The sequence below is a fragment of the Homarus americanus genome, unplaced genomic scaffold (genome assembly GCF_018991925.1).
Source record: "Homarus americanus isolate GMGI-L3 unplaced genomic scaffold, GMGI_Hamer_2.0 scaffold35493, whole genome shotgun sequence".
NCBI classification, from domain to species: Eukaryota; Metazoa; Arthropoda; class Malacostraca; order Decapoda; family Nephropidae; genus Homarus; species Homarus americanus.
In genome coordinates, this window is record NW_024738972.1 from 9,140 (window position 1) to 35,992 (window position 26,853).

General features: G+C 47.8%; 1 protein-coding gene across 1 annotated transcript; it reads left to right on the forward strand.

Annotated features, from left to right (window-relative positions):
* Positions 1 to 1,820: 1,820 nt before the first annotated feature.
* On the forward strand, positions 1,821 to 3,306 carry LOC121874399 (the record flags this gene model as incomplete). The annotated part of the gene is made up of 1 exon (XM_042378527.1): positions 1,821 to 3,306. A coding segment is annotated over exon 1 (795 nt), but the record flags the coding sequence as incomplete, so codon positions are not given.
* Between the last annotated feature and the right edge of the window lie 23,547 nt (positions 3,307 to 26,853).

Consider the following 26,853-nt stretch of genomic DNA (forward strand, 5'->3'; position numbering starts at 1 on the left):
ACAGAGCGCTGGAGACCAGTAAAGCAGGGCTGAAGACCAGTAAAGACCGCTAGAGACCCAGTAAGAGGGCTGGAGACCAGTAAAGAGCGCTAGAGACCAGTAAAGAGGGCTAAACACCATTAAAGAGGGCTGGAGGCCATTAAAGAGGCTGAAACCAGTAAAGAGCGCTGGAGACCATTAAAGATGGCTGGAGACCATTATAGAGGGCTGAGACCATTAAAGAGGGCTTATTAAAGAGGGCTGAAGACCATTAAAGAGGGCTGGAGACCAGTAAAGAGCGCTGAGACTGCAGTAAAGAGTGCTGAGACCATTAAAGAGGGCTAGAGACTAAAGAGGGCTGAGACCATTAAAGAGGGCTGGAGACCATTAAAGAGGGCTGGAGACCAGTAAAGAGGGCTGAGACCAGTAAAGAGCTGGAGACCAGTAAAGAGGGGGCCAGTAAAGAGGGCTGGAGACCAGTAAAGAGCGCTAGAGACCAGTAAATAGGGCTAGAGACCAGTAAAGAGCATTAGAGACCAGTAAAGAGCGCTGGAGACCACTAAAGAGCACTGGAGACCAGTAAAGCGCGCTGGAGACCAGTAAAGAGGGCTGGAGTAAAGAGGGCTGGAGACCCTACCAAAGAGGGTTGGAGAACAATAAAGAGCGTTGGAGACCAGTAAAGAGCGCTGAGCACTGTGTAAAAGAGCGCTGGAGATCTGTAAAGAGCGTTGGAGACCAGTAAAGAGCACTGGAGACCATTAAAGAGCGCTACAGACCAGTAAAGAGGGCTAGAGACCAGTTAAGAGGGCTAGAGACCAGTAATGAGGGCTAGAGACCACCAAAGAGGGCTAGAGACCAATAAAGAGCGCTAGAGAACAGTTAAGAGGGCTAGAGACCAGTAAAGACTGAGACTGAGAAAGAGCGCTGGAGAGCGCTAAAAGAGGCGCTGGAGACCAGTAAAGCGCTGGAGACCAGTAAAGAGCGCTGGAGACCACATTAAAAAGACTGGAGACCATTAAAAGAGGTGGAGAAAGAGCGCTGGAGACCAGTAAAGAGTGCTGGAGACCAGTAAAGAGTGCTGGAGACCAGTAAAGAGTGCTGAGACCAGTAAAGAGGGCTGGAGATCAGTAAAGAGCGTTGGAGACCAGTAAAAAGAGCTGAGACCATTAAAGAGGGTTGGAGACCATAAAGAGCGCTGGTAAGCAAAGTATGCTGGAGACCAGTAAAAGTGCTGGAGACCAGTAAAGAGTGCTGGAGACTAAAGAGCATGGAGAGTAAAGAGCGCTGGAGACCAGTAAGTAAAGAGCGCTGGAGACCAGTAAAGAGCGACTGAGACCAGTAAAGAGCGAGCGCGCTAGAGACCAGTAAAGAGCGCTAGAGACCAGTAAAGAGGGGTAGAGCCCAGCAAAAGAGGGCTAGAGCTAAGAGCGCTAGAGACCAGTAAAGGGGCTAGAGACCACCAAGAGGGTTAGAGACCACCAAAGAGGGCTAGAGACCACCAAAGAGGGCTAGAGACTACAAAGAGGGCTAGAGACTACCAAAGAGGGCTAGAGACCACCAAAGAGGGCTAGAGATTACCAAAGAGGGCTAGAGACTACCAAAGAGGGCTAGAGACCACCAAAGAGGGCTAGAGATTACCAAAGAGGGCTAGAGACTACCAAAGAGGGCTAGAGACCACCAAAGAGGGCTAGAGACCAGCAAGATGGGATAAGGAACCCGGGGGGCGGGGGTGGTGGGGGGCGGGCGTGCGTGAGTGCAGGTGTGGAGGCGCAGGCTCAGGCTGGGGGCAGCTCTGTGGCGGGTCACGGGCCAGCTGCTCCACCATTACCGCGGCCGACACCGCCGCTGCCGCTGCTACCACCCTGCCACTCTGCTGTTCTCCTGCCACCTGCCGTCCGCCGCCCGGCTCCCAACTCGCGGTCACTTGCGGCTCGCGGCTTTTGCTCGTGTGATCCTGTAGTCATCCCCCGGTGGGACTCATCATGTAGACGGTGTTGTGAAAGTTTGTGTTCGGTGTTTTAAACTTTGGTGTTTTATCACAGACGTGAGCGGTCAGGTGTGTGTGGTGCTGGCTGACGGACACACTCATCACCAGTGACTGAATTTTCTCACTTACTGTGGGAGTGTGAGAAGTGAGGTAGAGGCGAGGAGGGGGTTGGGGGGAGCCCCAGCTTCTGGCCCGGCCCCCCCACGGCCCACTGGACCGCCTAGCTGGAGCGGTCCAGCAACACCTGTGCTAAAGGAAAATAAATAATAGTGGGCAGCAGCAACACTAGCGGTGTACAGTAGTGGTGAGTTGTGATTGTTGAGTGTTGAGTCAGTGATCAGTGTAGAGGCGCGCCAGGACGCTTACAACCATGACACACACACGAGGAATGGTTCTAATAGTAAGACAAGTGTGCAGGAACTAGCCATCACCTGCTGTGTGTAAACAATACCAGGGTGAGGATGGTGTGCGGGGGAGCCACACCAGCAGCCGTGTCGCAGGAGCAGCATAACCACGTGCACTGGTAGCTCCTGCCGCAGCGGATCATGATCCGGGCGTCCCGACACTCCTTGGGGCTCACAGCCCCCAGGGACGCATCTCCGTGGCGGGTCCTTACAGTCGACGGACCCCAGGGATCACCGTCCCCACCTCCGGTGAGTGGGGTAGTGGGCCAAGTTGATACGATCCCGGCGACCTCCTTTGACATGACTACTGACGCTTCCGTCGTCCTCCCAGCGCCACTGACCCCAAGCTCATGTGAATTCGGGGCCGAGTGCCTGTCTCAGGTCACGGGTCGGACCACAGGTGGCTGGGGGCAGGAATCACCCCCAGGAGACGGCACGGAAGGGGGACGGAAGAAAACCGGACTCCGAGGAAGGTATCGCCACCTTTGGTACCGGCGGGGGCAGCACCTACTCTCATGTGTGTTGGTCGTGCTGCCTGCCACCGCCTCCTGCCTCACTCACCTCCTGAGAGGTCGAGGTTTACTAAAAGGTCGTGGCCTCTTGTTGCTCCTCTTACTCCTAGAGGTCACGACCCTGACCCGGCTGACCCACGCGGGCAAAGCCGACAAGGTCAAGATGGTGGACATCCCCGGCGACGTAATCTTCGGAGGAATGTTCCCCATGCATGAGCGAGGCGTGGACGAGCCGTGCGGGTCCATCAAGGAGGAGAAGGGCATCCAGCGCATGGAGGCGATGATGTACGCCCTCGACATGATCAACCAAGACCCCGTCCTCCTGCCCAACCTTACCCTCGGGGCACTCATCCTCGACACCTGCTCCTCCGATACCTTCGCCCTCGAGCAGTCCATGGAGTTCTTCAAGTCCTCCATCAATCAGGTACGAGACGCTCCTCCGTTTACATTTATCTGTGTGTTTCATCTGACTTAAAGCTGTCCGTCCCATTTACATCTGGCGATCCTGTTTTAACTCACGTTCATTTTTCCCATTTATCATCTTGTTTACAGCTGGTAACCTTTTTTACTCCCAACAGCTACGGGTTAACCTCACGCCCTTAACGATGGTTTGTTTTCTTCGGGATTTTCACTTGAGTGTTATACATCGTTAATATACCCACTGGGGGAGGGGGGGTAAAAACACCTTTTTTCAGCGACTTAACAAAAACTCACTCAACAATATCTAATTTTAGTAGGAGCAACTCACTCAGCGCTGCCAAACTTGAATACATTCCTCTCACTGGGTCTTTCCTTCAGAAGGCACACACGGTTCACTCATGTTTTTTTATCATTTCGTCGAGGCAGCGGAGGTCACAGCTTACTGCCACTTCTGAACTCAATTTTTCTTTGTATCCTTGTTCACCTCATTGAAATTTTGAAGACACCTAACCTAACCTAACCTAACCTAACCTAACCTAACCTACCCTAACCTAACCTAACCTACCCTAACGTGACCTAACCTAACCTAACCTAACCTAACCTATCCTATCCTAACCTAACCTAACCTAACCTAACCTAACCTACCCTAACGTGACCTAACATAACCTAACCTAACCTAACCTAACCTACCCTAACGTGACCTAACCTAACCTAACCTAACCTATCCTAACCTAACCTAACGTGACCTAACCTAACCTAACCTAACCATTGGATTTACTTCCCAAGGAAACAAGGAAGACAAACTACAATTAGAGTCACGATCCTACACGTCCACCATAACCCACCCGGGAGTATTGTTTACCGCTGCTCGTCTTGTTTACACTTGAAATGTTTTTTTTACATGTGTGTTATCTACTCTTGGTAACCTTTTTTACACCTGGTGACGTTGTTTACACCTAGTGGCGGTGTTTACAGATGGTAACCCTATTCACTCCTGGCCATCTTGTTGTTTACACGTGGTGACCTTGTTTACGCCTGTTGACCTTATTTACTCCTGGTGCCTTTGGTGTTTATACTTGGTGACCTTGTTTACACCTGGTGACCCGGTTGTTTACACCTGGTGACCCCATTGTATACGCCTGATGACCTTGTATACACCTGATGACCTTGTTTACACCTGATGACCTTGTTTACACCTGATGACCCCATTGTATACACCTGGTGACCTTGTTTACACCTGATGACCTTGTATACACCTGGTGACCCCATTGTTTACACCTGGTGACCTTTGCTCCCCGTTACTATTACTGAAGACTCGCGATTTATTTATTTTCCAGTGTAACTTCAACTCAACATTATTCTTTTACAACTAATTTATCAAAGTTTTACAAATAGTTAATTCTTTTACAACTAATTTATCAAAGATTTACAAATAGTTAATTTTTTTACAACAGATTTATTAAAGACTTACATACAGTTAATTTTTTTTTACAACAGATTCATTAAAGATTTGCATACAGTTAATTCCTTTACAACTAATTTATTAAAGATTTGCATATGTTAACTTTTTATATTAGTCGTTTGTTTAACCGCGTGAGGAACCTGATTAAAATTTGTAATTTTATGGGAGTTAAACCATCGCCCTAAGTGTTAAACCATGGTCCTAAATATTAAACCATCTCCCTAAAGTATTAAATCATCGTTCTAAGACTTAAACCATCGTCCTAGAAGTGTTAAACCAATGTTCTAAAACTTAACCAATCGTCCTAAAAGTTAAACCATCGTCTTAAGTATTAAACCATCGTCCGAAGACTTAAACTATCGTCCTAGAGTGTTAAACCAGCGCCCTAAAACTTAAATTAAACCACCGCTCTTAACCATTTACATTCAACGCTCATTCATTTACTATCACTAAACTTTTCATCTCTTATTTGTACTTTCCCACTTATTTTTTTTACATTTGCTAATTTTTTTTTACAGTTTTTTTTTACATATTATTTACGTATTTTAACCCACTTTTGATATTTTTTTTTTTACCATTCCGCCATTTAATTTTTTTTTTACACTAATCCAATTTTTTTTTTACATTCTCATCCATTTTTCTACACTTTTTTTTACACACTTTCACCTATTTTGTAACTTTTTTTTACACCTTTTAACCCCCATTTTATCACATTTTTACACCAATTTTACACCAATTTTATCACTCATTAGATATTTTACTATACTATACATTATCTCCATTTTTTTACACATTATTTACATTCTTCAAATTATTTTACACTAAACTTCTTTTTTTTTACACAAGAGTTTCAGAAGTTGCTACACTGATAAGAGCCGGGGAGAGAGATAAGAATAAGAGCCGGGAAGAGAGATAAGAATAAGAGCCGGGAAGAGAGATAAGAATAAGAGCCGGGAAGAGCGATAAGAATAAGAGCCGGGAAGAGCGATAAGAATAAGAGCCGGGAAGAGATAAGAATAAGACCGGGAAGAGATAAGAATAAGACAGGAAGAGCGATAAGAATAAGAGCCAGGAAGAGATAAGAATAAGAGCCGGGAGAGAGATAAGAATAGGCCGGGAAGAGCGATAAGAATAAGAGCCGGAGAGCGATAAGAATAAGAGCCGGGAAGAGCGATAAGAATAAGAGCCGGGAAGAGCGATAAGAATAAGACTAATAGCGACTCACTCTATCAATATAAGATGTTGAAAAATGAGACATAAATTTGATGTACTGGGTAGGAGGTGAGGAGGAGGAGGAGGAGGAGGAAGGAGGAGTAGAAGGAAGGGAGGAGGAGTGGAGTGAGGAAGAGAAAGAGGAAGAGGTGATATAGGATCTTGGAGGAGAGGAAGAATAAGGAAGAGAGGGAGGATGAGAGGTCATTGAGTGTCTTGTGGAGGGAGGAGGGAGGAGGGCAGGGGCAGGAGGATGAGGGGAGGGTCAGGTAGCGGTCTTGTCGAGGAGGAGGAGGGGCAGGGGCAGGGGGAGTAGAATGAGGAGGAGGGTCAGGTAGGGTCTTATGCGAGGAGGAGGGGGGGGAGGGGGGAGTAGAATGAGAGGAGGCAGGTAGGGTCTGTCGAGAAGGAGGAGGAGGGCAGGGGCAGGGGGCGGAGTAGAAGGGGAGGAGGGGTAGGAGGGTCTTGGAGGAGGAGGAGGAGGGGGGGGGAGGGGAGAATGAGGAGGAGGGGTAGGTAGCGGTCTTTGTCGAGGGGGGGAGGAGGAGTCATGGAATGTCTTGTGGCGTTAGAGAAGAAGAGGAGGAGTAGTAGTAGTAGGGAGGAGGAGGAAGAAGAAGATAAGTAAGCGAGAAAGGGGGAGGAGGAGAGAGGGTATAGGTGAAGATATAATGTATTACAACACTGCAAATATTAAAGCCTTTGAGCCCTTAATGAGCAGATACATCTCTAGTTAGGTGAGGGAGGAGACGGGAGGAGGGGGAGACGGGGTGAGGGAGGAGACGGGGTGAGGGAGGAGACGGAGGAGGGAGGAGACGGGAGGGAGAGACGGGGGAGGAGGACGGGGTAGGAGGAGACGGAGGAGGGAGGAGACGGAGGAGAGAGACGGAGGAGGGAGGAGACGGGTGAGGGGAGGAGATGGAGGAGGAAGATGGGTGAGGGGAGGAGACGGAGGAGGGGAGGAGACGGGAGGAGGGGAGAGACGGGGTGAGGGAGAGATGAGGAGGGAGATGGGTGAGGGAGGAGACGGGAGAGGGAGGAGACGGGAGTGAGGGAGGAGAGGAGGAGGGAGGAGATGGGGGGAGGGAGGAGACGGAGTGAGGGAGGAGATGGAGTGGAGGAGGGGATGAGGGAGGGAGGAGCATGGGTGAGGGAGGAGACGGGGTGAGGGAGGAGACGGGGTGAGGGAGGAGACGGGGTGGGAGGGAGGACGGGGGGGAGGGAGGAGACGGGTGAGGGGAGGAGACGGGGTAGGAGGAGACGGAGGAGGGAGGAGACGGGGGTGAGGGAGGAGACGGGTAGGGAGGAGGACGGAGAGGGGAGAGACGGGGTGAGGGAGGAGACGGGGTGAGGGAGGAGACGGGGTGGGGGAGAGACGGGGTGAGGGAGGAGACGGGGTGAGGGAGGAGACGGAGGAGGAGGAGACGGGGTGAGGAGGAGACGGAGGAGGAGGAGACGGAGGAGGAGACGGGGGTGAGGGGAGGAGACGGGTGAGGGAGGAGACGGAGGGAGGGAGGAGACGGGGGGAGGGGAGGGAGACGGGGGAGGGAGGACGGGTGAGGAGGAGACGGAGGAGGAGGAGACGGGTGAGGGGAGGAGATGAGTGAGGGGAGGAGACGAGTGAGGGGAGGAGACGGGGTGAGGGAGGAGACGGGTGAGGGAGGGAGACGGGAGTGAGGGGAGAGACGGGGGAGGGAGGAGACGGGGGTGAGGGGAGGAGACGGGATGAGGGGAGGAGACGAGGTGAGGGAGACATGGGTGAGGGGAGAGAGATGGGGTGAGGGGAGGAGACGGGAGAGGGAAGAGACGGGATGAGGAGGAGATGGGAGAGGGAGGAGACGAGGTGAGGGGAGGAGATGGGGTGAGGGGAGGAGACGGGATGAGGGAGAGATGGGATGAGGGAGGAGATGGGTGAGGGGAGGAGACGGGGTGAGGGAGGAGACGGGGTGAGGGGAGGAGATGGGGTGAGGGAGGAGACGGGGTGAGGGAGGAGACGGGGTGAGGGAGGAGACGGGGTGGGAGGAGCACATGGGAGAGGGAGGAGACGGGGTGAGGGAGGAGACGGGGTGAGGGAGGAGACGGAGAGGGGAGCACGGGATGAGGGAGGATGGTGAGGGAGGAGACGGAGGAGGGGAGGAGGGGGTGAGGGAGGAGATGGAGTGAGGGAGGAGATGGGGTGAGGGAGGAGAAGGGGAGGGAGAGATGGAGGGAGGGGAGGAGACGGGGTGGGGAGGGAGGAGATGGAGAGGGAGGAGACGGAGGGGAGGGGACAGGGTGGAGGGAGGAGACGGAGGGGAGGGGAGGAGATGGGGTGAGGGGAGGAGATGGGATGAGGGAGGAGATGAGGGAGGGAGTACATGGGGTGAGGGAGGAGATGGGGTAGGGAGGAGATGGGATGAGGGAAGAGAGGATGATGAGGGAGGAGATGGGATGAGGGAGGAGATGAGGTGAGGGAGGAGATGAGGTGAGGGGAGGGATGGGGGAGGGAGGAGATGGGAAGGAGGGGAGGAGACGGGATGAGGGGAGGAGACGGGGTGAGGGAGACACGGGATGAGGGAGGAGACGGGGGTGAGGGAGGACGGGGGTGAGGGGAGGAGACGGGGAGGGGAGGAGACGGGATGAGGGAGGAGATGAGGTGAGGGATTACACGGGGTGAGGGAGAGACGGGGTGAGGGAGGATGGATGAGGGAGGAGACGGGATGAGGGGAGGAGACGGGATGAGGGAGGAGATGAGGTGAGGGAGGAGATGGGGGAGAGGGAGGAGATGGGGATGAGGGAGGGATGAAGGAGGGGAGGAGATGGGTGGGGAGACACGGGATGAGGGGAGGAGACGGGTGAGGGAGGATGGGAGGGGGGAGAGAGTGAGGGAGTAGGGACGGGATGAGGGAGGAGAGGGTGAGGGAGTACACGGGATGAGGGGAGAGATGGGTGGGGAGGGGAGGGATGGGGTGAGGGGAGGAGATGGGTGAGGGAGGAGATGGGATGAGGGAGGAGATGGGATGAGGGGAGGAGATGGGTGAGGGAGGACATGGGATGAGGGAGGAGATGGGTGAGGGAGGAGACGGGGTGAGGGAGGAGATGGGTGAGGGAGGAGATGGGGAGGGAGGAGACGGTGGAGGGGAGATGGGTGAGGGGAGATGGGTGAGGGGAGGAGATGGAGTGAGGAGGAGACGGGGTGGGAGGAGACGAGGTGAGGGAGGAGACGGGTGAGGGAGGGAGACGGGGTGAGGGGAGACGGGGTGAGGGGACGAGACGGGTGAGGGAGGAGACGGGGTGAGGTGGAGAGGTGAGGGAGGAGACGGGAGTGAGGGAGGAGACGGGGTGAGGGAGGAGACGGGGTGAGGGAGGAGACGGAGGAGGGAGGAGACGGGGTGAGGGATGAGACGGGGTGAGGGAGGAGATGGGGTGGGAGGGTGGAGACGGGGTGAGGGGAGATGAGAGTGGAGGGAGGAGACGGGGGGAGGGAGGAGACGGGGGAGGGGAGGATGGGTGAGGGGATGAGACGGGGTGAGGTTGGAGACGAGGTGAGGGGAGGAGATGGGGTGAGGTGAGATGGGGTGAGGGGAGGAGACGGGGTGAGGGGAGGAGATGGGTGAGGGAGGAGACGGGGTGAGGTAGGAGACGGGGTGGGGAGGCAGATGGGTGAGGGAGGAGACGGGGTGAGGGAGGAGACGGAGGAGGGAGAGACGGGGTGAGGGAGGAGACGAGTGAGGGAGGAGACGGGATGAGGGAGGAGACGGGGTGGGAGGGAGGAGACGGGGTGAGGCGGAGACGGGGTGAGGCTGGAGACGGGTGAGGGGAGGAGACGGGATGAGGGAGTAATACGGGATGAGGGAGGAGACGGGGTGAGGGAGGAGATGGGGTGAGGGAGGAGACGTGGGTGAGGGAGGAGATGGGGTGAGGGAGGAGATGGGATGAGGGAGGAGATGGGGTGAGGGAGTACATGGGATGAGGGGAGGAGATGGGGGTGAGGGGAGGAGACTGGATGAGGGGAGGAGATGGGGTGAAGGAGGAGATGGGGTGAGGGAGGAGACGGGATGAGGGGAGGAGAGATGGGGTGAGGGAGGGGAGATGGATGAGGAGGAGATGGATTGAGGGGAGTACATGTGATGAGGGAGGAGATGGAGAGGGAGGAGATGGGTGAGGGAGGAGAGTGAGGTGAGGGAGGAGATGGGGTGAGGGGAGGAGACGAGGTGAGGGAGGAGACAGGAGGGAGGAGACGAGGTGAGGGAGAGACAGGGAGGGGAGACTGGGGGAGGGAGGAGACGGGGTGAGGGGAGGAGACGGGGTGAGGAGAGATGGGAGGGGAGGAGACGGGGTGGAGGGAGGAGATGGGGGAGGGAGGAGAAGAGGGGGGAGGTGAGACGGGGTGAGGGAGGAGACAAGAGGGGGAGAAGATGAGGTGAGGGAGGAGGGGGTGAGGGAGGAGATGGGGTGAGGGAGGAGATGGGGTGGGAGGGGAGATGGGGAGGGAGGAGATGGGGGGGAGGGAGAGATGAGGAGGGAGGAGACGGGTGAGAGAGGAGATGGGGGAGGGAGAGAGGGGGGAGGGGAGGAGATGAGTGAGGGAGGGAGATGGGGTGAGGGATGAGATGGGGTGAGGGAGGAGATGGGGGAGGGGAGGAAATGGGTGAGGGAGGAAACGGTGAGGAGGAGATGGGTGAGGGAGGAGATGGGGGTGAGGGAGGAGACGGAGTGAGGGGAGGAGATGCAAGGAGGAGGAGACGGAAGGATGGAGGAGACGGGACGAGGCAGGGACGGAGGCGATGGGGTGAGGGAGTTTGTGAGGAGAGACGGGGTGAGGGAGTTTCCTGTGAGGTCCTGGAGCGAGAGGGGTGAGGGAGTCTTCAGAGGGAGGAGACGGGGTGAGGGAGCCTGTGAGGGTCCTGAGCGAGAGGGGTGAGGGGAGGTTGTGGTGGTGTTTGTGTGGGTGAGGGGAGGTTGTGGTGGTGTTGGTGAGGGGAGGTTGTGGTGGTGTTTGAGGGGGAGGTTGGTGGTGGTTGGTGGTGAGGAGGAGTGGTGGTGTTTGGTGGTGAGGGGAGGTTGTGGTGGGTGTTGGTGGTGAGGAGGAGTGTTGTGGTGGTGTTTGGTGGTGAGGGGAGGTTGTGGTGGTGTTTGTCAGGAGGGGAGGTTGTGGTGTCGGTGAGGAGGAGGTTGTGGCGGTGTTTGGTGGTGAGGGGAGGTTGTGGTGGTGTTTGGTGGTGAGGAGGAGGTGGTGTTTGCAGGAGGGGGAGGTTGTGGTGGTGTTTGCAGGAGGAGGAGGCTGGTGGTGGTGTTTGCAGAGGAGGAGTGTTGTGGTGGTGTTTGGTGGTGAGGGAGTGTTGTGGTGGTGTTTGGTGGGAGGGATGAGGTTGGTGGTGGTGTTGGTGGGGGTGAGGTTGTGGTGTTTCTGGTGAGGAGGATGTTGTGGTGGTGTTGGCGGTGAGTGTGGAGTGCTTGGTGGTGTTTGCAGGTGAGGGGAGTGCTAGGGTGGTGTTTGGTGCAGGAGTGAGGTGTTGTGGTGGTGTTTGGTGGTGAGGGAGTGTTAGGTGGTGTTTGGGGTGAGGGGGAGTGTTTGGTGGCAGGTTGTAGGTGAGGGGGATGGTTGTGGTGGTGTTTGGTGGTGAGGAGGAGGTTGGTGGTGGTGTTTTGGTGAGAGGAGTCAGGTGGTGTTTTGTGGTGAGGGGAGGTTGTGGTGGTGCTTGCGGTGGAGGGAGTGTTGTGGTGGTGTTTTGGTGGTGAGAAGGATAGTGGTGGTGTTGGTGGTGAGAAGGAGTGTTTGGGTGGTGAGGGGAGTGTTGTGGTGGTGTTTGGTGGTGAGAATGAGTGTTGTGGTGGTGTTTGCGAGAATGATGTTTGGTGGTGTTGGTGGTGGGAGTGTGTGGTGGTTTGTGGTGAGGTGAGTGTTGGGTGGTGTTTGGTGGTGAGAAGGAGGTTGGGTGGTGTTGGCGGTGAGTGAGGAGTGTTTTGGTGGTGTTTGGTGGTAGAGTAATGAGTGTTGTGGTGGTGTTTGGTAGGAGGATGAGTGTTGTGGTGGTGTTTGGGGTGATGAGGAGGTTGTAGGTGGGAGGTGAGGAGGAGGTTGTGGAGAGGGGAGTGTTGGTGGTGTTTAGTGGTGAGTGATGAGAGGTGGAGAGTGTTTGGCAGAGAGGGGAGTGTTGGTGGTGAGGGGAGATGGTGGTGTTTTGGTGAGGGCGGTTGTGGTGGTGTTGGTAGGAGAAGGAGTGTGTGGTGGTTTTGGTGGTAAGTGATGTGGTGGTGGTTTGGTGGTGAGGAGAGTTTTGTGGTGTTGGTGGTGGAGAAGGAGTTTTGGTGGTGTTTGGTGGTGGAGGAGGAGGTTGTGTGGTGTTTGGAGAATGAGTAGGTAGGGTGGTGAGGAGGAGGTGGTTTTTGGTGGTGAGTAAGAGTGTTGTGGTGGTGTTTGGGGAGGAGTGTGTGTTGTGGTAGGTTTGGTGTGTTGTAGGTGGTGTTTGGTGGTGGAGGATGAGTGTTGTGGTGGTGTTTGGGGTGAGGGGGAGGTTGTGGTGGTGTGGTGGTGAGGAGGAGGTTGTGGTGGTGTTTGGTGAGGAGGAGTGTTGTGGTGGTGTTGGTGGTGAGGAGGTTTGCGGTGTTTGGGTGAGAATGATGTGGTGGTGTTTGCATGAGGGGAGTGTTGTGGTGGTGTTTGTTGTGAGGGGAGGTTGTGGTGGTGTTTGGTGGTGGGGGGGAGGTTGTGGTGGTGTTTGGTGGAGTGAGGATGTTGTGGTGGTGTTTGGTGGTGAGGAGGAGTGTTGTGGTGGTGTTTGGTGAGGGGGAGTGTTGTGGTGGTGTTTGGTGGTGGGGGAGGTTGTGGTGGTGTTTGGTGGTGAGGGAGTGTTGGGTGGTGGTGGTGAGGTATGTTGTGGTGTTTGGTGGTGAGGAGGATGTTGTGGTGGTGTTTGCGTGGTGAGGAGGAGGTGGTGTTTGGTGATATGGGTGTGGTGGTGTTGGGTGAGTGAGGAGTGTTGTGGTGGTGTTTGGTGGTGGGGAGGAGGTTGTGGTGGTGTTTGGGTGAGGGGAGGTTGTGGTGGTGTGGGTGAGGAGTGTGTGGTGTTTGTGGTTAGGGGAGGGGTGGTGTTGGTGAGGGGGAGTGTAGTGGTGGTGTTTGGTGGTGGAGGATGTGTGGTGGTGTTTGGTGGTGAGGAGGAGGTTTGTGGTTGGTGAGGAGCAGTGTTGGGTGGTGTTTGGTGGTGAGGAGGAATGTTGTGGTGGTGTTTGGGTGGAGGAAGAGTGTTGTGGTGGTGTTTGGGGTGAGGAGGAGTTGTGGAGAGGAGGTTGTGGTGGTGTGTTCTGGTGAGGAGGAGGTTGTGGAGGGGGAGGTGAGGTGGTGTTTGGTGGTGAGTGATTGTGGTGGTGTTTGGGTAGGAGGAGTGTTGTGGTGGTGTTTGGAGAGGGGAGTGTTGTGGGTGGTGTTTGGTGAGGAGGGAGAGGTTGTGGTGGTGGTGAGGGGGGAGGTTGTGAGGGTCCATGGTGAGGGATAGGGTGTGGTGGTGGGGTTGTCATACTCTGGGGTGAGATAAGACTGCACTTGCGCTGGGGACACATTTTTCCCCGGAAATTGCGACTAAAAAAAAAAAGTCAAAATTTGTCAATAACGAAAAATGATTTGCTGGTTTATTTATTTTACAGTGACTTATATTTGTGTGTTTTTCAATAATTATTATGTCTGTATGGTGTGTGGTGGTGGTGGTGTGATGCACGCACTTGGGATTGGGGTGATGGGGGGCAATAACTCACTGAGGACCAGCTCGGGTTGGTCGAGGCCTGGCGGTTGTGTACTGTTAGAGCGAGTATCCAACCTGAGTCTCTGAGATGGGAGTTTAAGTATGATGCCACTAAACCACGCCTCCTCCCTCCCTTCTGTCTGTCTCAGCTCTCACAAAAAAATTTTTTCTTCTCTTTCTCAATTGTTTCTGTCTCTATCTTTCTACTTGTGTCTCTTTCTCCACCTCTCAATCCTCCTGTTTGTGTGCGTGCGTTCATATAATAATAATAATAATAATTAACGGTTTATTGAAAAAGTTCTGCAGCCAGAAGGCTGAAAATATACATTGGACAAAAATGACTTATTACATACATAGACAAGGGGCGGGTGGGTCGCTTAACAAAAGTTTTCATTACTGAAAGGAGAAGGAACAATGATTGAACATACAAATTATTATAGTCTGCAGTTGATGGCCCGGGCTGGTCTCTTGCCATACTGTGTGAGTTTCACATAGGCCTCGTGGTGCAGTAACTCGTCCATAGGTGTTGATATGAAGGACCTCACGTGGTCATGGAGACACCGTGTGGTGTAGGGTGGTGTCACAGTACCTCTATGCTAGGTGTGTTATCTCGTAGTCAGGGGTAAGCCGACCCACTGTTGTTCCCATGGTGACTGATTAGCACCTCCGGTCAGAAGATGGCGGTCAGTTCCCAGGGAGCTTATCTCACTGGTGGGTCGCGGCTCACTGGTACTGTCTAGTGCTGAATTCACTGGCTTCAGCACTGTTCAACACTGATCCTACTTCTCTGAAACGAAATTGTCACTTTGATTATGTTGATATCCCGGTGGTGAGGATGGGTCGGGGAGAGGGACTTGGGAATGGGGCCGAACATGGCCAAGGGGCAGCTGCTCAGTAGCGCCTGGTAGGTCTTGACTCTCCGGTGGTAAGGATGTAGTGTGTGTGTGTGTGTGTGTGCGTGTGTGTGTGTGTGTGTGTGTGTGTGTGTGTGTGTGTGTGTGTGTGTGTGTGTGTGTGTGTGTGTGTGTGTGTAAAAAATAAACCCAAGCATTTTTCTTATCTTTCGTTTCTCTTATCAACTCTTTCATTCATTCTTTATCAGACACTTTTCCTCTTCCAGTTTCCACATCTCCTTAACTTCTTCTTTTATGCCTGTGGCCACAGTCACAACAGGAAGAGTTCTCCCTAATTCCTTCTTTCCTCGCGTCCTTAACTTATCTTCCTTATTCCTCTATCTTCCTTATTCCTCTGTTCACATCCCACATATTTCTCCATTCCTCTTCGTCTGACCTAAACAAAAGATCACATTTCTGTCATTATCGTTTCTTCTCTTCCTTATTAACGTCATTTTTCCTCTATTTCTTCGTTTGTTTCATTCTTCTTTTTATTCGCACTTTAACAATTCTTATTATCTTCTCGTGTTTGTGTTATGCTTATTTCTTGCCTCTTTCTTCTTCTTCTTCTTTCTGTTTTTTCTTCATCTTTATTTTAATTTCTCTCTTTTTTCTTATCCTGTTGAAAAAATTATTATTATTATTATTATTATTATTATTATTATTATTATTATTATTATTATTATTATTATTATTATTATTATTATTATTATTATTATCCATCTTCCTTATCTTTCTATCACCCGCTTCCCCTTCTCTTTCGGATCACACTCCTTTCCTCATTACCATCTCTCTCTCTCAACAAGACCCTGGGATCAGTACAAACACAGGGATCAAGTTTTGGGCCAAGAAAGTGTGAAGAAAAGTGGGGAGTGGGGGGAAGGTTATGGAGAGCGAGAGGAGGGAGAGAGGGGAAATAAGGAAATGGGCAGGGTGAGAGGGAGGGTAAATGAGAGGAGGACTGAAACGGGGATGGAGAGGACTGTGAGGGGGAGAGAAGAGGAGAGGGAGGGAACGGAGAAGGAGAGGGAGGGACGATGAGAGAGGTAGAGGAGAATGTGATGAAATAATCTGATGAGAGAGAGAGAGAGAGAGAGAGAGAGAGAGAGAGAGAGAGATCCTGAAAGTTCTCACGAAGACAGACTTCAATATACCCCTTCCCTTCCATCCCCCACTCTCCTCACCACCTGGCTAAATCATCAACAGGTATGATCCCAAATTTGTCCACCTCCCCCACCCCACCCTCCCACCCCACCCCACCCCCACCACACCCCACCCCACCCCACCCCACCCCTCCCACCCCACCCCCCACCCCCCACCCCACCCCCACCCCACCCCCACCCCACCCAATCCCACCCCCACCCCACCACTCCCACCCCACTCCACCCCACTCCACCCCACCCCCACCCCACCCCACCCCATTCCGACCCGGCTCGATCTCCCAGGATCCAGCTCGAAGTCTTATTAAATGTCTGACAGTTTATGAAACACCTGACAAGCCTCTGACACAGTGCTGACACACCTGATGACAACCACACTAAACTTGAGGCGATTTGTGAAGTTATCTGACAGCCTTCTGACACACCTGACACTCACACGAAACATAAGACTGTTTATTATAATGTTATCCGGTAAACACTTGACATTCACCTGACACTCTTTAACACCTGACACTCTTACGGCACACCTGACACTCTTACGGCACACCTGACACTCTTACGGCATACCTGACACTCTTTACGCACACCTGACACTTTTACGGCACACCTGACACTCTTACGGCACACCTGACACTCTTACGGCACACCTGACACTCTTACGGCACACCTGACACTCTTACGGCACACCTGACACTCGAACGAAACATCTGACGGCTTACCAAGATATGTGACAAGTACCTGATTGTTTTTTATCCTGACACACACACACACACACACACACACACACACACACACACACACACACACACACACAATAACAATAACACCGTATCACCTGACAGTTTATAGACAGGAGTGACCTAGAATTAACCAAGGATAAGTGTAGTGAAGGGATGGTCAGGGAGGGTCAGCCTGTGTACAAGTTTCTGAATGACGAGTGGCGAACGACGGTGCCTGGCAGACAAACTTACGGCCAACATATCGTACTGGTTAATGTAAATATTATAAATCCTGATCTGTAAAACTTCTCGATGGATTTTCTCATTTGCTCAGGGATGAAGACCAAAGGTGTCCAAAATACACAAGTTATTATTGGATTTTTTTTCTTTCTATTTTATGATTTGGTTCTTCAGTTTTTCCACGACTCAGTTATCAAGGACTGGTTGATAACTTTTGTTGATTTTATTGTTACTATATAGAAATAAATATAACCGGAAAAAAAAGATTATTAAATTTTAATGATTTTTTAATATGTTGTTGATTTAAAATGTTACTACAAGTTTTTTTTATAACGGTGGTTTAATTTTTGTACTGAAGTTTTTTGTTAGTGGTTTAAATTTAAACTAAAATTTACGTTGATGGTTTAAATATATAACTTAATCGTTGCATTGATGGTTTAAATATTTAACTAAGATTCTTATTTGTGGTTGATGGTTTAATATTTTATATAAGATGGTTACGTTGAGCTTTGCCTTTGTGGTTTAAATACTCAACTCAATATTTTAAAACAGAGAGAGAGAGAGAGAGAGAGAGAGAGGGGAGAGGTGTGTGTGTGTCTGTTCGTTCACATATCACTAATTCGTCTTTCAGTTCACAATCATTGGTGGAAATTTCAGATTAAAAAACACATCGATTAATCCACTTGGAGTCCACTGTTAGACCACTACAGTAATGATCAAATGTTTACCTCACTCGAGTCCACTAAATGTAGGTCAGATTTAACTCGGATTTTATGACGAGTTTTAGTCAGATTTAAATCAGATTTCATGACGGGTTTTAGTCAGATTTAAAGTCAGATTTTTTATCATATTAAAGTCAGATTTTTTATCATATTAAAGTCGATTGATCATATAAAAGTCATATTTTACATAAGATTTTAAAGCCCGATTTTAAAGACGTTTTTATGTCAGATTTTAGTCAGATTTAAAGTAATTTTTTTTTTCATATTTCAATCAGATTTTGCATAGGATTTTAAAGTCAGATTTTAAAGACAGATTTTATGTCAGATATTTAGAGATGATAAGTCAGATTTTCAGATTGATACTTAAGCTTTCTTTCTCCTGATCAAGTGTCCTCGAGTCTTAGATCACTTGCGTCTTCATGTTGGTCAGATTTCAGTGTTATTTACTCTTATTTTGTCTTATTTAATTTTATTTAGTCTTATTTTGTCTTAATTCGTCTTTATTTTGTCCTATTTTGTCTTTATTTAGTCTTATTTAGTCTTATTTAGTCTTATTGTCTTAATTAAACTTATTTAGTCTTGTTTTGTCTTAATTAGTCTTTATTTTGTCTTATTTAGTCTTATTTTGTCTTTAGTCTTATTTAGTCTTATTTAGTCTTATTTAGTCGTACTTTGTCTTCTTTAGTCTTATTTAGTCTTTTTTTTAAGACCCGGTCACAATTTATCTTTTTTTTATTTTATTTTTTTCTGTTGCCGCCGTTATCATTTTCGTTGCTGTTTTATGTAAATTTATGGCTACACCTGGAAGGGTTTTTCAGCTTCGGTCAGTTCATATATTCGAGAAAAAGTCTTATATCGAGGAGATTATTTAATAGGGTGAGAAATATATACAGGAGCTGCCTATAATAATAACAATAATAATAATAATAATAATAATAATAATAATAAATAATAATAATAACCACCAGAGTTTTTAATATATACTTCTTGGTATTTTATTATTGTGAAACTCTTTATTGTATTATGGTCAAGAGTCACCAAAACACTGCTTACACTGGCGGTACAGAGGTGTGTGTCGGTGAACCATTACTGTGTTGGTCAGAGTTATGGGGGGGGGAGAAGAGTAGAGGGTGAGTAAGTGAAATGGTGGATGACCGTAGAGTTTATTGTCATATTATTGTACCAGTATCATTATCACTACTACTACTACTAAATAATAATAATAATAATAATAATAATAATAATAAGAATAATTTTACCTAAACATACGTGGGCGTCAATATTTTTTAAAACGATATTTACAGTAGTTTGAATGTTCAGTGCATGCAATTTCAAACACAAACTCAGTGTATAACCATTTCATATATTCCAAAAAAATGTTCAGACTTCATAACAAAACTAATAACGACTATGAATTAAGACTTTATACGAAACCATTGTACAATTAAAAAAAGAAAAACAAAGCTAAAATATCCTGTTTCGTATGCAACAATTTTGTAGGAGGTGTCATACATACATACATACATACATACATACATACATACATACATATATACATACATACATACATATATACATACATACATGATTTATTGTCGCAACTCAAAGTACAATGTGAGGATCGTGATAAGTGGACTTCTACACCGAGAACTTTTCACTGACTACATTAAGCTATACTTAATATATATTAACCACCACCAGCGAGAAAATACTTACATCAGTCAGGTAATGAAGGAAAGGTGACATTTTTAGCCGAAATATTTTATAACTGGGAGACATTATAACTGGGAGACATTTTATAACTGGGAGACATTATATAACTGGGAGACATTATATAACTGGTAGACATTATATAACTGGGTGACATTATATTACTGGGAGACATCATATAACTGGGAGACATTATATAACTGGGAGACATTATATAGCTGTGAGACATTATATACCTGGGAGACATTATATAAGCAGTAAATAACTATAGGTAGAGTGACGTATAGATATTGGGTTAGTTTTTGTTCCATAAATATGTACAGTAAACTACAGGAAGCGGTGTACATGTTGTGTATTGTGCGTTAGCAGTACACCCAGAGGTCCTGTACAGCAATATTGTTCCTGTGTGTACAGTGGTGGAGGGGGGAGGAAGGAGGAGGTGATAAAGAAGGAAATGAGAGAGGGAGAAAAGGAAGGAGGGAAGGGAATGAGGGAAGAAGTGAGAAGGAAGGAGGAATAAGGGAGGGCTGGGTAAGGAAAGAGGGAGAGAAGGCAGGAAGATAAATGAGGGAGTAAGGAAGGGAGGGATGGAGAGAAGCCGAGATGAAGGAATAGACAGAAAGATGGAGGGAAGGAGATTAACGGAGGAATATAAATTGTGAGGAAGGAGGGACGGTGGGAGAGATGGAAGGGGGGAGAGAGGAGATTGGGTGTCAGTGTTGTCAGTACAGAGTCAACAAGAGGGCGGCCATCTTGTCTTCTCATCCATCAGATCCACCAACTCACCTTCCCTCCCTCTCCTCCCTCTCCCCTCTCCCTCTCTCCTCCTCCCCCCTCCTCTCCCCCTCTCCCCCTCCCTCTCCTCCCTCCTCTCCCTCTCCCTCTCCCCTCTCCTCCCTTCCTCCCTCCTTCCTCTCCCTCTCCCTCCCTCCAATGGCCAGTACTAGATATAATCGAAATATTCATCGTTAGATCTAATTACCCAATCTTATGTTATTTCCGGTTCTAATCCAACCAATCAGATAAAGATACCCTAGATCCTGTTATCCAATCATCTTTCAGGACACCAATTAGCTACACCAATTATACTTCCACTCTTCACCTCCAATCGTTTACAATCCAATTACCTCTTGATTAGCTAGTCCTTTCCTACCCAGCCTCACCAAACTTAACTTCAATCAGCTAAATCTTCTTATCGTTGCCTAATTCTTTTCTCAGTCTTAATCTAAACATGCCTAATCGTACTTTCCAATCACCATTTTCCAATCGTAAGAGCAAATTTAACCCCTAATTACCACCCCTCTGTAACTGTTCAATCACTACCTTGCCCCCTTCAATCACCGCTTCCACCCTCCAATCACCACTTCCTCCCTCCAATCACCACTTCCACCCTCCAATCACCACTTCCTCCAATCACCCTTCCACCTCCAATCACCACGTCCACCTCTCCAATCACCACTTCTCCTCCAATCACCACTTCCACCCTCCAATCACCACCTCCCTCCTCCAATCACCACTTCACCCCTCCAATCACCACTTCCACCCCTCCAATCACCACCTCCACCCCTCCAATCACCACCTCCACCCTCCAATCACCACTTCTCCCTTCCAATCACCACCTCCACCCCTCCAATCACCACTTCCACCCCTCCAATCACCACTTCCACCCCTCCAATCACCACTTCCACCCTCCAATCACCACTTCTCCCTCCAATCACCACTTCCACCTCCAATCACCCTTCTCTCCAATCACCACCTCCACCCTCCAATCACCACTTCACCCTCCAATCACCTAGTTTCCTAATCCCTTAATCACTGCTCAAGGGTCGCAATCAGCTTTCACAACTAAATGAATCATCCTCATAGACGCCCATCCTGCCAATCAACACTTCCCCTTCCAATCACCACCTCCACCCCTCCAATCACCACTTCCACCTCCAATCACCACTTCCACCCTCCAATCACCACTTCCACCCTCCAATCACCACTCTCCCTCCAATCACCACTTCCACCCTCCAATCACCACCTCCCTCCAATCACCACTTCCACCCTCCAATCACCACTTCCACCCCCTCCAATCACCCGCTAGTTTCCTAATCCCTTAATCACTGCTCAAGAGGTCTACCGGTAATCAGCTTTCACAACTAAATCGAATCATCCTCATAGACGCCCAATTCCTGCTCCAATCAACACTTTACCGCATCCAATCACCTGACTAGCTAATCTGTGTGGGTCTGTGTCTGTCTGTATCTGTCTGTCTATCTGTCTGTCTGTTGATTTATCCGTCGTTGTCTCTGTTCACGTGTTTGTCTCGTTAACATATACAAATATACAGTGAATTAATCTTGTGGTGTATTAACTGTATAAATATGAGTGTATGGGTGTATGATGCCACACACACACACACACACACACACACACACACACACACACACACACACATACACACATATTAAAGGACAAGTTACATACATACATACATACATACATGGATATATAAAGGTAGGCAGGCGGCAAGACGTAGAGAGATAATTATACCATTTGGTCTGATCATTAAATCCCATCAGGTTCACATGAGAAAAGTCACAATTACCGTCGATCAGCCATTCCTAATGTCTCGGGTTTATGCAAATGAGCGGTTATTAGAGAGAGAGAGAGAGAGAGAGAGAGAGAGAGAGAGAGAGGCTCAAGGCGACGGAAGAGAGCGATAATGAGAATCTAATTGGACAGGAAACTAGAGAGAGAGGAATAGATAAGTCGATAAATGGACAGATAAAGAGAGAGAGAGAGAGAGAGAGGAGAGGAGAGAGATAGAGAGAGAGAGAGAGAGAGAGAGAGAGAGAGAGAGAGAGAGAGAGATGAGAGAGAGAGAGAGAGAGAGAGAGAGAGAGAGGAAACAGTTCTACCCAAAAATAATAAATCGTCTCAGACTTGTTCAATACAGGTCGGGTTTCAGTGTCAGTTAAACCCAGGTTACGTCTCAGGGCTCAGAGATAAGTTGTTACCTGTTTAGTTAAGACATTCGGGCTACCAAATTCCCGGAGTCTCACCTAAGTTAACTTGAACTAACTTGTAAATTTAATTAACCTGTTAGCCAATGTTGAGAGGATTAACGTATCCTACCTTGCTAACCTTAATCCATCCTTAACCTCACCTTTTCGTTGCTTAACTAAAACAAAATTAAACTAAATTAACCTAATAATTTAACCCAATAACTTAGCCCTACCAAACTTAACCTAACCAAATCAAATCGCCATAACCTAACCTAACCTAACCTAACCTAACCTAACCTAACCTAACCTAACCTAACTTAACTTAAATGAACCGGATAGATACATTCTCGCATATTCTATTAACCCTTTGAGTCCTGAAGGGTTAAATCATCGTCCTCAAAGGGTTAAACCATCGTCCTTAAAGGGTTAAACTATCGTCCTCAAGGGGTTAAGTCATCGTCCGCGGGTTAAACCATCGTCGTTAAGGCTAAAGGTTCAGTATCGTGTAAGGTTAAACCATCGTCCTCAAAAGGTTAAGAGTAAAGAATTTATCGTAGGAACCTTTGAGAAATTATCACTGTCTTGTCTCATATGAACACAAATTAACGTTTACTTGCGGGTTATAAGGAATAGACGAACCTTTGTGACTCCATTATGTGAGTCACTTAGATACGTTCTTAAGTGTCTTAGTTTAGGGAGAAATATTGTAGAATTTTTCGTGTTATCGTAGGTGAAGGGACAGTTACTTCTACAGTTAGTCCCGTCGTTATCTTTGGGACAGTTACCCTACAGTTAGTTCCGTCGTGTTATCTTAAGTGAGACAGTTACTCCTACAGTTAGTTCCGTCGTTATCGTAAGTGGGACAGTTACTCCTACAGTTAGTGTTCCGTCGTGTTATCGTAAGTGAGACAGTTACTCCTACAGTTAGTAGTTCCGTCGTGTTAACGTAAGTGGGACAGTTACTTCTACCGTTAGTTCCGTCATGTTATCGTAAGTGAGACAGTTATCACACCTCCAAGTTAGTTCCGTCGTGTTATCGTAGTGAGACAGTTATCTTGTAGTTCCGTCGTGTTATCGTAAGTGGGACAGTTACTCCTACCGTTAGTTCCGTCATGTTATCGTAAGTGAGACAGTTACTCACGCCTCCAGTTAGTTTCGTCGTGTTATCGTAAGTGAGACAGTTATCTACAGTTAGTTCCGTCGTGTTATCTTAAGTAGGTTCCTCCTACAGTTAGTTCCGTCGTGTTATCTTAAGTGAGACAGTTACTCCCCCAGTTAGTTCCGTTGTGTTATCGTAAGTGAGACAGTCACTCCTACCGTTAGTTCCGTCATGTTATCGTAAGTGGGACAGTTACTCACTCCTCCAGTTAGTGACGGAATAGTGGGTTACAGACCACAAGACTCGTAAGGTAAAATAAGATTATACCAACACAGATAATCACTACTTAACACAATAAGTAAATAAATACCTCACAGGGGCATCAATGTTTCAGTGGCCAACATTAATTACATTTCGGCAACTGAAAAAACCCAGTAATTATTTATTTTTTTTCCTCGTCACAGCTATCCCCTCATTAAGGATGTTTTTGGTAGTGTAAATAATTATTAGGGGTAATATTGACAATTCTCCCGCTGTGTTATGGCGACTTTATCAAGGTTTATGTGTGTGTGTGTGTGTGTGTGTGTGTGTGTGTGTGTGTTGTGGAATATTGCATACATTATAAACAAGGTGAGATTATAATATACGATAGACATTTTTATCTATCTAAACCCGTCTATCATTTTTAACCTAACCTAACCTAACCTAACCTAACCTAACCGTATTCTCACATTTAAAGCCAGAATACAAAAAGATCAAACATTTATTTGATCTTCTGAGAAAGGACTTATTTCGAAAAGGCCGTAACACACACACACACACACACACACACACACACACACACACACACACACACACACACACACACAAATAAATAAAAACGTATTGACAGACAAACAGACACGCACAATAAGACCAGCTGATGCTCAACACAAACACCGTGGCGACAAAAGAACAGTGTTGATCAATATGGAGAGAGGGGGGGGGGAGAGAGAGAGAGAGAGAGAGATTTATGAGATTGGTACGTGAATAGGAGATATTACTAGATGAACTCACACACACACACACACACACACACACACACACACACACACACACACACACACACACGCAACACACACACACACACACACACACACACACACACACACACACTGTTGAAGAAAGAAAGGCAAATTTGACGCGAGAGAAAAATGAAAGTTCTTGGCTGGCAAAACAAGAGAGCCGTTCACTTAAGGTGGAGTAGAGGAGTAGCATTGAGGTTTTGTGGCCATGGAGTGGGGGGGGGAGGGGGTGAGAGGGGGAGGGGAGTAATAGTCACTACCAGAGGAGGAGGAAAGGGGGTGGGGTGGGGGGAGAAGACACCGAATTGATGGTTTGTGGGACAGTGAGAGAGAATAAGAACTGGAGGAATATCGAGGATTTGTGGCCATGGGGAAGTAATCGTCACTGTCGGGGCACGAGGAGGAGGAGGAGGAGGAGGAGGAGGAGGAGGAGGAAGAAGAGGAGGAGGAGGAGGAGGAGAGGAAGAAGAGGAGGAGGAGGAGGAAGGGAAGGAAGAAGAGGAGGAGGAGGAGGAGGAAGGAAGAAGAGGAGGAGGGGAGACAGCAATATTGTCCTCCCGAATGTTGAAAGATAAAATAAGAAGGTAGAGAAAGAAGATATAGAGAAGGAAGGAAGGAAGGAAAGAAGGAAAGAAAGAAAGGAAAGAAGGAAAGAGCAGAATTAAGAAAGAAGTATACAAAAGAAAGCAAAAGAAGAGAGAGAGAGAGAGAGAGAGAGAGAGATGCTGCTGCTTAATGCTTCATATTCATGGTGGTGAAAAGTAATCATCACTACAGGCAGGTGAAAGAAGACCTGGTGGGGGATAATGGTGGGGTGTGAGGAGGAGAAATGAGTGTTATCCTGGAGGCGAGAACTGATCACTGTCCTTCTCAACAAGACGCACACATAGTACATATACACACATACATATATACACACATACATACATACATACATACATACATATATATATTCACAACTGCAACACCCAAACACACACACACACACACACACACACACACAGTTCATCACAATACGTCGTGTACATGGGAGAGAATGCTTTTTGACTGAGTGAAACAGAGGGAGGGTAAAATTGTCTTCTTTTTCCATTCACCAACCCACCCACCCACCCACCCACCCACCAACCCACCCACCCACTCACCCACCCTGCCCGCCCACTCACCCCGAGCCTAAAAATTTTTCCCAGGACGAGAGTAAATAAGAGAAATTTATGGTAGGATAAAATAAATGAATCTTCGAGTTTTTTAGGTGTGTTAACTTTGGTTGTGAGGTGTTGTAAGTTATAGTTGTGAGGTGTTGTAAGTTATAGTTGTGAGAGCGTATGTTTGTTAGTGTGTTGTTGATATTGACGGTGGTTGTGAGGTGTTGTAAGTTATAGTTGTGAGACTTATGTTTGTTAGTGTGTTGTTGATATTGACGGTGGTTGTGAGGTGTTGTAAGCTGTTGTACTAGAATTGAAGATACTGATATTTTTTATTTTTTGTGTAAATTCGTTGTCAATTTACATATTATAATGACACCTGTGAGAAAAAATTAATTGAAATGTGTAAGTTTTCTGTAAATATCACAAATGTTAAGGAATGTTTAGTTATATATGTTGATGAACTTTATTTATGAAAACGAAATTTATATGGAAATTATACTAAAAAATTATGCTATACAAAATGTACACAACAATATATAAGGAAAAATACAAACTCGAAGGAAAAAAATACAAACACGAAGAAAAAAAATACAAACTCGAAGAAAAAGTAAAAAGTAAATGTCGAAATCAAACGAAAAATACAAATATGAAGAACAAAAAAAAGATATAAAAGGTTAAAAAAAAAAGCGGAATGAAAATCAAAACACAGAAAGTTAACAACAGTACAACATGACCTGAATAAAACCTAGAAAAATAAATCGAAAAACAAACAAATAATCTCTAAAAACTAAAAATTGCATGTTGATTAAATAAAAGTTCACAGACAATGAAAATTAAACAAAAATGTACAAAAACGCAAAAAAAAAAATATGCAATGAACAAGAACACACAGAACAACATATATAGATTAATCCCTTTACAGCGAATATGTGATCTAACGAAATTACTATTTTGGTATTGAAGAGTAAGAGAATGGTAACCCAAATGTGATGTTTTGTAATGGTCAGTTAATGTCTCCAGTGCATTACGATTGTTTTGTCTCCATTAACCGATTCCCTGTGTAAGTAGAGGCGTCCAGAAAATGATCATTGTCGGCCGTGTCCACTCTCAACACCGTCGACCCTAAACGAGAGGCAAATTACTTTTAACTATAAAAAATTAGGTGATGTTAGATTGTGTTGGTGAGGCAGTGAGGCGAGCCAAAGCTTGTGGGAGAATAGGTCATCAGGACCATCCACACCTATGGTTTAAAGTCACAGAAGAAACAGATAATGGAGTTTTAATCTGACATTAAAGCTCAGAGTGGAAGAATGTAAGAATTAATTTTCAGGGTTACAGGAACTTCTTTGTGGGTGGTTGGCGGTGAGTGCATATTCGCCAGCTCAAGGAAACTGGTCAACTATATGGTTTC